General features: G+C 43.6%; 1 protein-coding gene across 6 annotated transcripts in view; it reads right to left on the bottom strand.

Moving 5' to 3' along the window:
* Window positions 1-14,903, bottom strand: part of LOC137377617 (phosphatidylinositol-binding clathrin assembly protein-like) — a 168,900-nt gene that overhangs the window by 121,063 nt on the left and 32,934 nt on the right. For all 6 annotated transcript variants that reach the window (XM_068047452.1, XM_068047451.1, XM_068047456.1 and 3 more), the window contains exon 2: window positions 4,117-4,259. In XM_068047452.1, the coding sequence (XP_067903553.1) occupies window positions 4,117-4,259 (143 nt within the window). The remainder of the gene's footprint in view (window positions 1-4,116; window positions 4,260-14,903) is intronic.

Raw genomic sequence — 14,903 nt, forward strand, 5'->3', positions numbered from 1 at the left:
GATTCCAGAGATGAGGGACTTTAGTTACGTGGACGGATTGGAGAAGCTGGGATTGTTCTTAGAGAATAGAAGGTTGAGAGATTTGATAGGACTTTAAAATCATGAGGGGTCTAGACAGAGTAGATAAGGAGAAACGGTTCCCATTGACAGAATGGTTGAAAACCAGGAGGACACTTATTGAAGACGAATTGCAAATGAAGCAATGGTGACATGAGGAAGAACTTTTTTTATGCATTGAGTGTTTAAGGTCTGGATTGCACTGCTTAAGTGTGTGGTGGAGGCAGATTCAATCATATCTTTCGGAAGAGGATTGGATAAGCACCTGAAGAGAAAAACAATGCAGGGCAACAGGGAAAAGGGGTGGGGGGGTGGGGGTGGGACTTGCAGAGAGCTGGCACTGACACGATGGGCCAAATAGCCTCCTTCTCTGCCATAACCATTCTATGATCACTTTCCAAACATAGGGAGGCATCTCAAATGCTGTACCCCTATCAATGCCCCAGCTAGGAGCAGTAAACTCAGCACAGACCCCGGATTAAAGTTACAACCTCATTGGTCTGTGCATCTCAACACTACTTAAGCCGATTCATGAAGCCACCAGGAAGGCATTGTTAAAATCCACTTAAAGAATTGTCTTAATTTTGCCATTAAAATTTTGACTTGAAGCACAAAGTTTTGATGCAGGATGTGCAACAGTGCAATAAAAGCCTGGAGACATCCCATTTTGCAAATTTGAATTAATCCCTACAGTTATTCAAATAGGTTTGGATTCCAAAAAGGCAGGCCACTGGACAGTTACTATGATGTAAATTCATGCAGTATCAGACAGAATTTCAAAGACATTTCCAAAACTGTATAAACAGTTGTCAAACTAAGAAGTGCACCAGGCTAACAGCCAAGCAGTTTAAAAATCAAGAGACTGTTCTTTCAACAAATCGTCAAATCGTGGAACTTTCAAGCTCAACTAGAAAGAATAGCTGAACGTTAAGAATTCAGAATCCATTGTAATCAGCAATTGTGCAGGACACCAAGGTTAAAAAGACAAGGTAAAAAAGAATATTGCGGTTGGGAGAGCCGAAGCTTGAGCTTTTAAAAATATGAAGCAAGATGTGATTGTATGAGACTCTTTTATATCGTCATTGAGTAGTTGTGCTGCCAGTTTCTGAAGTGTAGGTCTCACACATCTGGTGGCAACCCCAAAAGCAGATTCGAAGGAATCACTATACAGAGGACTTTTGGTCTTCCTAATAGTTGGACCTAGTGAACCTTCGTTTACACTGTTGTTGCCATTGACTGTTCAAGACCATGTTTACAGAGCAGCAACAGTAAACATCCTGCTGAGACCAATATAAATACAGCTCAAGAGTGAGATACATGTAGAAAAATCTAGGAACTATCCCAGAACAGTGGAACAACATCGCCAGACTTAAGTACTTGAAATACCTCCAACAATCCATGAGACCTACAATCTATTTATACAGAAGATTCAGTTACTGTTCCCAGGATATAACAAGCATGGCTGTCTGCCCTGTTCAGTGATCAGACAAGGGACGAGAGGAAAGGTTATGGAAGCCTCCATGAGGTTCAGAGACAACACAAGTAGTTTCAAAATTGAGACGGTTCATCTTCGTATCAAAAGTGCACTTCAAGTGTACAATTAAAGTGTGTGCGTTTTGTACTTGTATAACCTTGCACAAGGGCTGGTTCAAGGAGAGTATCACACTAGCCAGTTTCTTTGAGCAGTAATCAGGACTCAGCTTGCTTCACTGTATTCTTATTAACTTTACTTTCGCAGAGATAAGAAAACTTGGCGTGACACAGGTTTTAAGCTGCAAATACTACTTGCAGCATGTTCTTGACAGGCTTCAATTTGTTTTATCTTGCCTCTCAAAACAACATGATTTCTGAAACGAAGTTGAACTTAATCCAACAAATTGTCTACATTTGTTATGATAGAAACTATGTGGAAATCAAGCCAAGGACTGAACTATGGGTACAATCTCCTTTTCACAAACTCATCTGAGAAAAGGTAAAAGACTAATCCTTAAAGCAGAGGTAATGGAAGAGTTTAGGGGACCAACACAGAGCATCAGGGATCGTTCCAGTTACAGGAATGATCAGTTTAACAAAATCAAAACTTCCTGACCTAAAGTGACTCCTTTAGTACTGGGCTATATCTCAAATGTAATGTATTTTGGGGGACAGAGAAAGAGACAGAAAGGGAGGGAAAGCACATTTATGCTGAGCCATTTCAAAATTAAAACTGGTGACTAGGTAATTAATTTTCTACTACATGGAATGTTGAGATAAAGTACTGTCACCATCACTACAGTCCATTACAGCAGTACCACCCAATGTTTATCTTACACAGCCAAGGATTTCTACTGTTACCTCAGCCAAATCAGATGAGGCAGACAAAGCATTTTGCGCCAATGCAGTCTCCAGCCCCTCGGAAAACTGTTGGCAGAAAATCAAATTTCTTGTGCAGAATACGACACAGCATTCATTCTTGCAAACTGGTAAATTCAGTTCCTTTGATTAGCCTTGTACTTGTCAAAAAAAAGGTGCATAAGCTTTCATATTAGTAATGTTTTGGTTACATTCTGTATGGAGTTATTGTTGGTTCGGTAGTAGATTGCTGCAATCTACTTCAAGACCAGAGACCAAAAGCTAGTTATTTGAAACATAATCTCCAAGAGGGTATTGTGCATGCTGAGTTGGTAGACGGAATACTTCACAACATTTTACTTCATAAGAAAAGAAATGAGAAAAAAAATTAGAATGGCTAATGTATGGATAAAAAGGCATGCAGCTCAACTGATTATGAAGCAGTGGCAAAACGTGCCAAGGTCTGTGCCAAAGGCCACTCTGATAAAGGAAAAGTACCTTTACACATCAGATTTACACACTTCAGTCATCAGAACTGTACTTAAGTTTTTTTAAATCACTGTAGATACTATCAGTAAATTCTTTAACATTACAGGCATTTTTATATTCAATTATTTGCTATTTGGAATGTTTTCAACCAGTACTGTTCTTTGCAAAAAAAACACAAAATAGCAAGTACTACCACCCTTACTTTGTACACGCACTTCAGAGCACAGATATAAAAATGTGTAAATTTTACATATTTTATTTTTCTTACATTTGTAGGCTTGTGCGCAAAAAAACTAACCTTAAACCAAAAGGTTTGGACAGGAATAAGAAAACAGAGGAAGAATAATTTTATGGTCGATAAAAGCGGTTATAGGGACTCTCCTGGCAGTTCAACTGGCTAGTTTAGTTTAGTTTAGAGATACAGCACTGAAACAGGCCCTTCGGCCCACCGAGTCCGTGCCAACCATCAACCACCCATTTATACTAATGCTACACTAATCCCATATTCCTACCACATCCCCACCTGTCCCTATATTTCCCTACCACCTACCTACACTAGGGGCAATTGCTAATGGCCAATTTACCCATCAACCTGCAGGTCTTTGGCATGTGGGAGGAAACCGGAGCACCCGGAGGAAACCCACGCAAACACAGGGAGAACTTGCAAACTCCACACAGGCAGTACCCAGAATTGAACCCGGGTCACTGGAGCTGTGAGGCTGCGGTGCTAATCACTGCGCCACTGTGCCGCCCATAAGGCTAAGGCAGAGAGCAAAAAAAAAAATCAGGAAAATAATCAAGTTTGATCAATGGTTTCTGCTGAATTAGCTAATCACAATAGGAGTAGCATGACAATTGGCCTCAACAACCCAGGTTGGATGGATAGCCTGTTGACAGCCATTGTCACGTTTGATATGAATAATGGCCACTATGGGGAATAGAGGAATTGGCAGAAGAAACAGCTTCAGCAAATAAAAGTACTCTGCAGCTAGGTCAAGACCACTGGAATGGTGCCTGCCACCTACTTATCCATTATCTTTAAGACAAAGCTTTAAACATAGAATGGACGCCAACAATTTTCCTGACCATGGCATGCTTGTGCAATCACATGATTAGCGTTACTTTAAAAAAAACCTTTGAAACTATCCAATCTGATTTCAAGTTTAGGCAATATACTTCCAAAATAGTATTAGGCAATAGTCACTAGGTGAGATGTAATACGAATGATAACGCACTTACCTCATTCCCATACATCATCAAATGATGTGTTGTGATTAAAGCTTTAAACACCACAACCCAGCTGCTGTTTGTCGCCCTCTCAAACAGAGTATCTGCCATCTGCGGTATGTTCACATTCATCTCATTGGTACATTGGATTAAATCTAGAAGAATCCAACATAAAGATGATTAAACAGATATTTAGGGCTGAATTTTATCAGCACAATATTACGCATGGGGGCTCATTTAAATGGAGGGGGCGGAGCAGCAGCCACCCCCGATGGTGTAGATGAGGCGGCCGCCATGTCCTCAACAAAGGCGTCCGGCACCACCACACAGGCACCGGCACCATTTTTAAAGGGCTTCAAGCCCTTCATGAGAGATTTGCATCTTTAAAGGAAAATGACCTTTTAAATTTTTGTTTCAAGTAAAAAGCAAAAGCAGACCCTTAACCAACCACCAATGGTTGTTTTATATCCCAATCTGACATGAATTTTATTCCCACCCTGAACTTCCCCCCCGCCCCCCAACCTTGTCACTTTTGTCCTTCAACCCATCCCCACAGCCAATAAAAAACATTTTCCCCATTCCCCTCCACTTACCCCCACCCCCTCCCCCTAACAATTTTAGTCCTCCCCCCATCCCCACCAGTTTCTCGCCTCGGAACTCCGTATGGGGATCGAGTGGGGGAGTGGGATTGGCTGAATCGCTCTGTGGAGAGGAGGCATGGACTCGATGGGCTGAATAGCCTCCTGTGGTATAAATGACATTATGACTCTAAGGGCTGAATTTTACAAGTCCCTCGACGTTGGGGGTCATGGCCGGGGGGCCTGGACAATTCTGCTGGGAGAGGCCTGCCTCGACTCCCAACGTAGAGAAGGCCCTGCCGCTTTTTACTGGTGGCAGCGAGACCTCGGTGCGATGGCGGCGCCCACCCCCAGCCATGACCCCCAACGTCGAGGAACTCATAAAATTCAGCTTAGTCATTTATACCATCGAAGGCCATTCAGCCCATCGAGTCCATGCCAGCTCTCCACAGAGCAACTCAATCAGTCCCCTCCCCCACTCGGTCCCCATAGCCCTACAAGTCTATCTCTTTCAAGTGGCCATCTATTTTCCTTTTGTAATTATTCTCATTAGCCAGATATTTAATCCAAGAAAATAGAGCATTGGGTCTAATGGGCTTGAGAAGGTAGAAAGAGCTTTGTAGTTTCCAGTAATTCTACCCAGACGAAGGAGTAAGCAAATTATCCAAGACCTCTGAAGTTAAGGGGTTAACCAGAATACATGAAGAAAAACTGCCATCATGTGAAAACAGGCCAAGGGTTTCTTTCTGCCTTGTAAGGAAAAAAATGTAGTCAGTGACACCAGTTATTTACTTTGATGCACTGGCTAAACTACCTATCTGTGCTATAAAATGAAGCACTGAGGTCATACCTCTGTGTCCAGAGCAGCAATGTGCAATTTGCCATACCAAACTATTGCTAAAGAAAAATTGCTACCAAAGAGCTTCTTCTCCAATTGAGCTTTAGGTTGCTGCTACGGTTACTTGAGATTTTCCACTACATCCACGCTCAACTTGTATATTTGCTTCAGTCAAATTGCCAAGCTCAAAATTACCTTTTGCCTATTTGTTAAATATGGGCTTTGATCAAGAATTATTACCAATTTAAAGCCTCAGCCAGGAGCATGGACAAAGTGCACAATAATCCAATTTTGGTTCGCAGACATCAATTTCATTTTGAAGCGGTCATAATGAACACAGATCCATATTATGGACTATCAATTGGGACCAAAGTGGAAACTACCAGGAACAAAGCCCAGAGACAATAATGTGGCCTCTCACCCATCCCTCATAAGAGGCCTGCATGGGCAGCACAAAAATAACTATCTTCCACATCTCATTTATATTTAAGCCCACCCCTTTTCCCATTAAAGGGATTTAAGTCATATTTTTGACTACAAGCAAATCATCCAATGTACTATTAAAACTACATAATAGGAGGGCTATTGTCCTTTCTCCTATTTGAACTATGTTACGAAAAGGGACAATTTGCAAATAAAGAATGGTATTCCTGGCATTCCTCAATGTTCATATCTTGATTCCAGCTCCCTATGGCATAAGGTATAAGTACAAATTCAATTTCCTTCTCTTCATTCTAAATTAACAAAACCAATACACATTCTGTAGAAAAACTGTAACCACCCACAATCAACCATTTAAATTGTGTCACTAGTACTTCCCATCAACTAAAAGAAAACTGGGCTTTCCCCAGTATCAGCTTTTTAGGTTTAGCATTAATTCTGTTTAGCAAAGATTCAATAAGTAAATCCACATAACACTGCCTCAACAAGTGTATTCAATGGAACTCAAGTGAGATTGTATTGCTGAAAAATTAGACACTTTCCATGTCAGACATGCAAGGTTGAATTTTATGGAGGGCGCCGCAAATTGCGGCAGTGCTCTTTGAAGTTGGCAGTCCACCCGCATGGCTCCGCCGCTGAGCCCCCGTGATATTTCGCGCGGGGGCTCATTTAAATGGAGGGGGCAGGACAGCCACCCTCGATGATCTAGAGGGGGCGGCCGCTCCGTCCCCGACAAAAGCGTCTGGCACCACTATGTAGGTATCATTTTTAAAGGGCTTCCAGCCCTGACCGATTATTTGAATTTTTAAAGCCACCAGTTCATTACACATCAAAGGCCCTCTCTCTGCAATGATGAATCAATATATTTAATTCCCTCTCACCATCCCCTCAGCCAAGTAAATCAGTTTTCACCACTCTGCTTCTCCACCACCACCCCCCCCCCCCACCCCCCAACAAGAATTTCACTGCTCCCCCACCCCTCACCAGCATCACATCTCGGATGTCTGCGCATCCGAAGGTGCGAGTGTTCCGGCCATTGGCTGGAATATTGGCATGGGACTCCCGTCAGTACCAGGTAAGTTTATTTACATTTATTTATTTTTATTTTATTTGGAAATACAGCACTGAAGCAGGCCCTTCGGCCCGAGTCTGTGCCGACCAACAACCACCCATTTATACTAATCCTACATTAATCCCATATTCCCTACCATTCTCCTACCACCTACCTACACTAGGGGCAATTTACAATGGCCAATTTACCTATCAACCTGCAAGTCTTTGGCTGTGGAAGGAAACCGGAGCACCCAGCGAAAACCCACGCAGTCACAGGGAGAACTTGCCAACTCCGCACATGCAGTACCCAGAACTGAACCCGGGTCGCTGGAGCTGTGAGGCTGCGGTGCTAACCATTGCGCCACTGAATTATTTTTAATATTAAAATGAAGGCCCCGCCGCTCGCCGCACCAAGGCCTCGTCGCTGTAGGTAAAATGCGGCAGGGCCTTCCCAGCGTCAGGGGTCGAGGTAGGCCTCTGCCAGAAGAATTTTCCCGGCCCCCTCCGCCACGACCCCTGACATTGAAGGGCTGGTAAAATTCAGCCCACATCACCACCATCAGGCATTACATTCAGATATGAAATAAAAACAAAGTGCTGGAAATACTCGGCAGGTCAGGCAGCATCTGTGGAGAGAGAAGCAGAGTTAACATTTCAGGTCTGTGACCCTTCATCAGAACTGCCAAAGATTAGAAAAGAATTAGGTTTCAAGAAAGTGAGGGGGGGGGGGGGGGCGTGGTTTGGTGGAGAAGAGAACAAAAGGTGTGCGTAATAGGGCAGAGGGCAGGAGAGATTAAGTAAGTGACAAAGGCAAAGCGAGTGTTAATGCTAGTGGTGAATGACAAAGCATTCGTCCACAGACTGTGTTAATGACAAAGTAATGAGCAGCTCTGTCCAAAAGCACATGAAAAACAGGCCATGTTTAAATAAAACAAAATGAAAATATAATATAAAAAAAGGCCAGCTATGCTCTGAAGTTATTGAACTCAATGTTTAGTTCACAAGGCTGAAGAGTGCCTAATCAAAAGATGAGGTGCTGCTCCTTGAGCTTGCGTTGATGGTCATTGGAACACTGGAGCAGGCCAAGAACAGAAATGTGGGCATGAGAGCAGGGGGTGTGTTGAAATGGCAAGCAACCGGAAGCTCGGAGTCATGCTTTTGGAGGTGTTCCACAAAGCGGTCACCCAATCCATGTTGAGTCTCCCCAACGTAGGGGCGAATGCAGTATGAGCAGCGAATACAATATACTAAATTGAAGGAAGTACAAGTAAATCGCTGCTTCACCTGAAAGGAGTATTTGAGGCCTTGGATGGTGAGGAGAGAAGAGGTAAAAGGGCAGGTATTACAACTCCTATGATTGCATGGAAAGGTGCCGTAGGAAGGGGGCGAGGTGTCGGGGTGATGGACGTGTGGACCAGGGTGTCGCGGAGGCAACGATCCCTTCGGAATGCTGACGGGAGGGGAAGGGAAGATGTGTTTGGCAGTGGCATCATGTTAGAGGTGGTGGAAATAGCGGAGGATGATCCTTTGGATGTAGAGGCTGGTGGGGTGGAAAAAGTGAGGACAAGGGGTACCCTGTCATGGTTCTGGGAGGGAAGGGAAGGGGTGAGGGCAGAAGTGCAGGAAATGGGTTGGACATGGTTGAGGGTCCTATCAACCACAGTATGGAGGGAGTCCTCAGTTGAGGAAAAAGGAAGACATGTCAGAAGCGCTGTTGTGGAAGGTTGTATCATCAGAACAGATGTGTCGGAGATGGAGAAACTGAGAGAATGGAATAGAGTCCTTACAGGAAACAGGGTGTGAGGAAGTGTAGTCATAGCAGAGTTAGATGTAGAGTAAAACTTTCTGTAATTTTCCCCAATGAGCCACAGTCCCAGTCTCAGCAGCATCTTCCCAACCCCCAGAAAAACCATATTTAGACCGGACTGAGTGGCAAATTAGGGAAAGCATTGTGCTGTAGAACCAGTCCACTTGGAACTTAATTAAGTTTTTACAAACTCATTTCAGAGAGAGGAGACTTTTATCAGCATAGCTGGTTTGAACCCAGATCCCACAGATGAAATGCTAGCGTTTAACTCACTGCATTACTCAGTTTCCTGAAGCTCATTTTAATGAATACAAGTGCAACCTGAATAAAGATACATATGCAGTCAGTCCTTTCCACAAAGAGATAACTTAGACTAAGAACAACATATACACCTATTGCATTTGCACCAAAACAAGGATCTCTGCACAATGTAGTGACTTGATTAAAATGAGAAAATGGAAAAGAAAAAAATTAAATTAATTTTGTTCAAGTGTTTCAATAATGCAGGATGTCGGCAAATTCTGTGAGCCGTTTCAATAAAAACCAAGCTCGATGTGAGCCATATGCTGAAAAAAAAACACGCACTTGAAGGGCAAATGGGTTATAGAAGATGATGCATTAATCAGATTTAGAATTAACAGAGTGTCAGAAATGACTCTTTACAAAAATTGGTATAAATAAAATCCACAATGAAGTGAACTAAGCTTAGTCGTCCAATTTTTCCTTCGATTCAGCTATTCCCCTATTTGATAAACCCATTATTAGGCTCAGTGTTAAATTGCCTAGGCATCACTTTCTTAGCGGTGTCGCCCATTTGCTTAGCATGTACAATATTTATTATGAAATACAATTCAAGTCCAAAAGGGGGCATAGTAACTTATCAGTACAAAAGGATAACACTTAAGGTCAAACTTTACAGGAAGTATGCAATCCTGATAACATTTACGCATAATGCATGAAAAAGGAGGAACAGCTGAGAAGTCAAACTTACACAAGTGAAGAGGAATGATAACATTATTCAAAGTTTAGTTCTGCTTTAATACAATTGCTATCACCATCTGTATATGTGCGGTTTCCAGCTCACATTTTTGTCTTCCTATTAATTCTAAAGGAACTTGTACCCAAGGTGCAGAACTGGACTAGACGCTGAAGTAAACAGCTGGAAGTGTAATTCAACATTACTAGAACTTTCAGCTGAGGTATAATACATATATAAATATATGTGCCCTTTGGCATGTTAATTTTTGCAATTAGTAAAGTTAGTCATAATATAATCTTCTACAGAAAAGACAGTGACCAAATCACTGCTGACAGACAAACATGAAGACATTAGAACCGAAAGCTAACAGTGGTCTTTTCAGTCATTATTACTTAAAATTGATAACAAATACTGCCCACCAATTTCTCCAAAAATGGCAGCGCACTACAGTTAAAATTTTAGAAGCCTGGTAGTCATATCTGACTTAAACTGTGGCAAAGATTGTTTGAAAATTGGTAGCAGGGTGGAAATCTTGCCAGCATCTTAACTGTTCTACATCGACAGTGATGGAAATTAGAACACTGCACAGCCATTTTAGCAACAGGAAGACAGCTACTGTAGCTGTTTCTCAAATCTCTAGAACAAAAATCAAAAAAACTCTCAATGCTACCAGTAAAGCCTCACAATTTTTGCTAAGTGTAATTTTGAAATGCAGCCTCTAATAACATAATAAATAGGAGAGTAGATCATGCAGCCCCTTGAGCATGCTCTGCCATTCAACACGATGATAGCTGATCTTCCGTCTCAACTCCACTTTCCTGCCCATTCTCCATATGCCTTGATTCCCTGAGACCAAAAATCTGTCTCTCAGCCTTGAATACACTCAACAATGGAGAATCCACAACGCTCTGGGGTACAGAATTCAAAGGTTCACAACCCTCTGAGTGAGAAATTTCTTCTCAACTCAGTCCAAAATGAGATGATGCCCAAAGCACCCCAACTGTCCTCTCCACTTCTTGGTAAGTTGATCCTTTTCTGTGCTGTGTCATTGGTGATGCGAAGGTCATCAGCAGCTACAGCTTCACTGGGTAGGCCTTGTCGCCAACAATCCAACCACCATCTTGTTCCTCCCTATTGAATAAGTCAGGAACATTGGAGCAGTGAAGAACAAAGACATTGTGAGCACTTCCCCATTGATCTACATTAACATGTATCATCCTCAGTTGGGTATTGTAAACAATTAGGGCATTGAGAGAATGGTAACTTTTCCTATTGTTGAAGATGACAGGGCCCTCAAGAAGAGCGTCAGCAGCATGTGAAAAGCATTGATAGCCACCTGCACACCCTGGGCAATCGAGCAATCCTGTGGAAATCGAAGGACCTGGCTCTGCCACACAGGAGATGTACTACTTGATCAGGTCAAATGCTTTGTGGAATAGGGCATCCGGGATGTGTTCAGTGTAGGCCCCCACGGTTCCTTTTCTGATATTAGAAGACTTTGGCATCTGACTGGATGAAACCTCATGCATAGAATTTGAGGAGCCATCACCTTCTTTGCCATTGACAAGGAGTTATGAGAAGCAGCCCATCGATTCAAGGCTTCTCGGAGCCTCGAGCACAGGAGTCCAATTACTTTCTTGCTGAAGCCCTGTCTGTGTGGACAGCTCCTCCAACAGTGCCTCAAAAAACATTTTATTCATACTCTTTCCTGGGAAGGGCGTGAGATTGATTGTCTCCAGCAACGGTGCCTCACACAATATGCCTTCTCCCTTTGCTCCTCTACATCATCTATAATGATTAAAAATAGTGGATAGTCCATTGCAATGCTTTCACCATATCACAGCTACAAGGTGAGGTTTGGGTGATTCCAACTGTTGAACTCCCACCTGACCGCAGCAAGTGTGTTTTGTTCATAGGATTTAAACGCCTTTGTTTTATTTGTCAAATAGACAGACAGTGACTGATTTTCTGTTTTAAACCTACAAGAAAACCTATTACTTATTGATACGCCTTATTGCAAATTGTCGCAACCACATCCCCACACACTGTACATTAATGATCTTGATGTGAATATAGGAGGCATGATCAAGAAGTTCGCAGGAGGCATGAAAATTGGTGGTGTCGTAAATAGTGAGGAGGAAAGCCTTAGATTACAGGACGATACAGATGGGCTGGTAAGATAGGCAGAGCAGTGGCAAATGGAATTTAATCCTGAGAAGTGTGAGGTGATGCATTTTGGGAGGACTAACAAGGCAAGGGAATATACAATGGGTGGTAGGACCCAAGGAAGTACAAAGGGTCAGAGGGACCTTGGTGTACTTGTCCGTAGATCACTGAAGACAGCAGCACAGGTAGTTAAGGTGGTTAGGAAGGCATATGGGATATTTGCCTTTATTAGCCGATGCATAAAATATAAGAGCAGGGAGGTTATGATGGAGCTGTATAAAACGCTAGTTAAGCCACAGCTAGAGTACTGTGTACAGTTCTGGTCGCCACACAATAGGAAGGATGTGATTGCAATGGAGAGGGTGTAGAGGAGATTCACCAGGACGTTGCCTGGGTTGGAGCATTTCAGCTATGGAGAGAGACTGGATAGGCTAGGGTTGTTTTCCTTAGAGCAGAGAAGGCTGTGGGGAGACCTGATTGAGGTATACAAAATTATGAGGGCATAGATAGGGTAGATAGGAAGAAGCTTTTTCCCTTAGCAGAGATGTCAATAACCAGGGGGCATAGATTTAAGGTAAGGGGCAGGAGGTTTAGAGGGAAGTTGAGGAAAGGTTTTTTAACCCAGAGGGTGGTTGGAATCTGGAACACACTGCCTGAAGGGGCGGTACAGGCAGGAATCCTCACAACATTTAAGTATTTAGATGAGCACTTGAAACACCATAGCATACAAGGCTACAGGCCAAGTGGTGGAAAACGGGATTAGAATAGATAGATGCTTGATGGCAGGCACAGACATAATGAGCCGAAGAGCCTGTTTCTGTGCTGTATAACTCTATGACTATGACAAAAGAGGTAGAGGAAAAAAGGGTGAAGTGGGGGTAGGGTTTCCTTTTGGGGGGGCGGGGGGGGTGAGGACGCGCTGGGTGACACTGTAACCTGTCTAATTCTCTTGGAAATCAAGTTCTCGATGGTTGCTGGCCTGAGGTGATTGCAGATTTCTCTCTTGGTTGAAAGTTCAGCTGAAGTCAGTGGATCACTGGCAATAGTACTGAAGACCTGTACTCCAGAACTAGCTGCACCCCTAGCAAAGCTGTTCCAGGACAGCTACAACATTGGCATCTACCCGGCAATGTGGAAAATTGCCCACGCATGTCCTGTGCACAAAAAGTAGGACAAATCCAACCCGGTCAATTACCACCCTATCAGTCTACTCCCAATCATCAGTCAAGTGAGGGAAGTGAGGGTTGTCAACAGCGCTATCAAGTGGCACTTGCTCAGCAATAACCTAACACTGATGCTCAGTTTGGGTTCCGCCAGGGCCACTCAGCTCCTGACTTCATTACAGCCTTGGTCCAAACATGGCCAGAAGAGCTGAACTCCAGAGGTGAGGCGAGTGTGACTGCCCTTGACGTCAAGGCAGCATTTGACCAAGTATGGCATCAAGGAGCCCTACCAAAACTGGAGTCAATGGGAATCGGGGGAAAACTCTCCACTGGTTGGAGTCATACCTAGCACAAAAGGAATATGGTTGTGGTTGTTGGAGGTCAATCATCTCAGTCCCAGGAGATCACTGCAGGAGTTCCTCGGGGTAGTGTCCTTGGCCCAGCCATCTTCAGCTGCTTCATCAATGACCTTCCCTCCATCATAAGTTCAGAAGTGAGGATGTTCGCTGATGATTGTACAATGTTCAACACCATTGTAGGGGAGGCGGTGGCGCAGTGGTAATGTCGCTGGATTGGTGGCCCAGGCTAATGCTCTGGAGATGTGGGTTCGAAGCCCACCATGGCAGATGGTGAAATTTGAGTTCAATTAATAAATCTGGAATTAAAAAGCTAGTCTAGTGTGACCATGAACCCATTGTCGATTGTTGTAAAAACACATCTGGTTTGCTAATGTCATTTAGGGAAGGAAATCTGCTGTCCTTACCTGGTCTAGCCTACATGTGACTCCAGATACACAGCAATGTGGTTGACTCTTAAAATGCCCTCTGTAATGACCACTCAGTTCAAGGGCAATTAGGGATGGGCAATAAATAGCCAGCGACGCCACATCCCATGAATGAATAGAAAAAAAAATTTTGCAACTCCTCAAATACTGAAGCAGCCTGTATCCAGATGCAGCAAGACATGGACAACATCCAAGTCTGGGCTGATAAGTGGCAAATAACATTCATGCCATACAGGTGCCAGGCAATGACCATCTCAAACAGGATAGAATCTAACTATCTCCCGTTGACGTTCAATGGCATTACCATCGTTGAATCCACAATCAACGCCCTGGGGATCACCAATGACTAGAAATTGAACTGGAACAGCCATATAAATGCTTTGGCTACAAGAGCAAGTCAGAGGCTGGGAATTCTGCAGTGAGTAACTCACCTCCTGTCTCCCCAATACCTGTCCACCAATTACAAGGCACAAGTCAGGAGTATGATGAATACTCTGCACTTGGCTAGATGAGTGCAGTTCCAACAACACTCAAGAAGCTTGACACCATCCAGGACAAAAGCAGCCCGCTTGATTGGCACCTCATCCAACACCTTCAACATTCACTCCCTCCACCAAAGATGCACAGTTGCAGCAGTTTGTATCATCTAAAAAATGCACTGCAACAACTCACCAAGGCTCCTTCGACAGCACCTTCCAAACCCGCTACCTCTACCGCCTAGAAGGACAAGGGCAGCAGATGCATGGGAATGCCACCACCTACCTGCAAGTTCACCTCCAAGCCACATACTCTCCTGACTTGGAATGATATCACCATTGCGCCACCGTCACTGGTTCAAGATCCTGGAACTCCCTTCCCAACAGCACTATTGGTGTACCTACACCCCAAGGACTGCTGTGGTTCCAGAAGGCAGCTCACCACCACCTTCTCAAGGGCAATTAGGGATGGGCAATAAATGCTGGCCTAGCCAGCAACGCCCACATCCCCCGA

The sequence above is a fragment of the Heterodontus francisci genome, chromosome 15, assembly GCF_036365525.1.
Source record: "Heterodontus francisci isolate sHetFra1 chromosome 15, sHetFra1.hap1, whole genome shotgun sequence".
In the NCBI taxonomy this organism is placed as follows: domain Eukaryota; kingdom Metazoa; phylum Chordata; class Chondrichthyes; order Heterodontiformes; family Heterodontidae; genus Heterodontus; species Heterodontus francisci.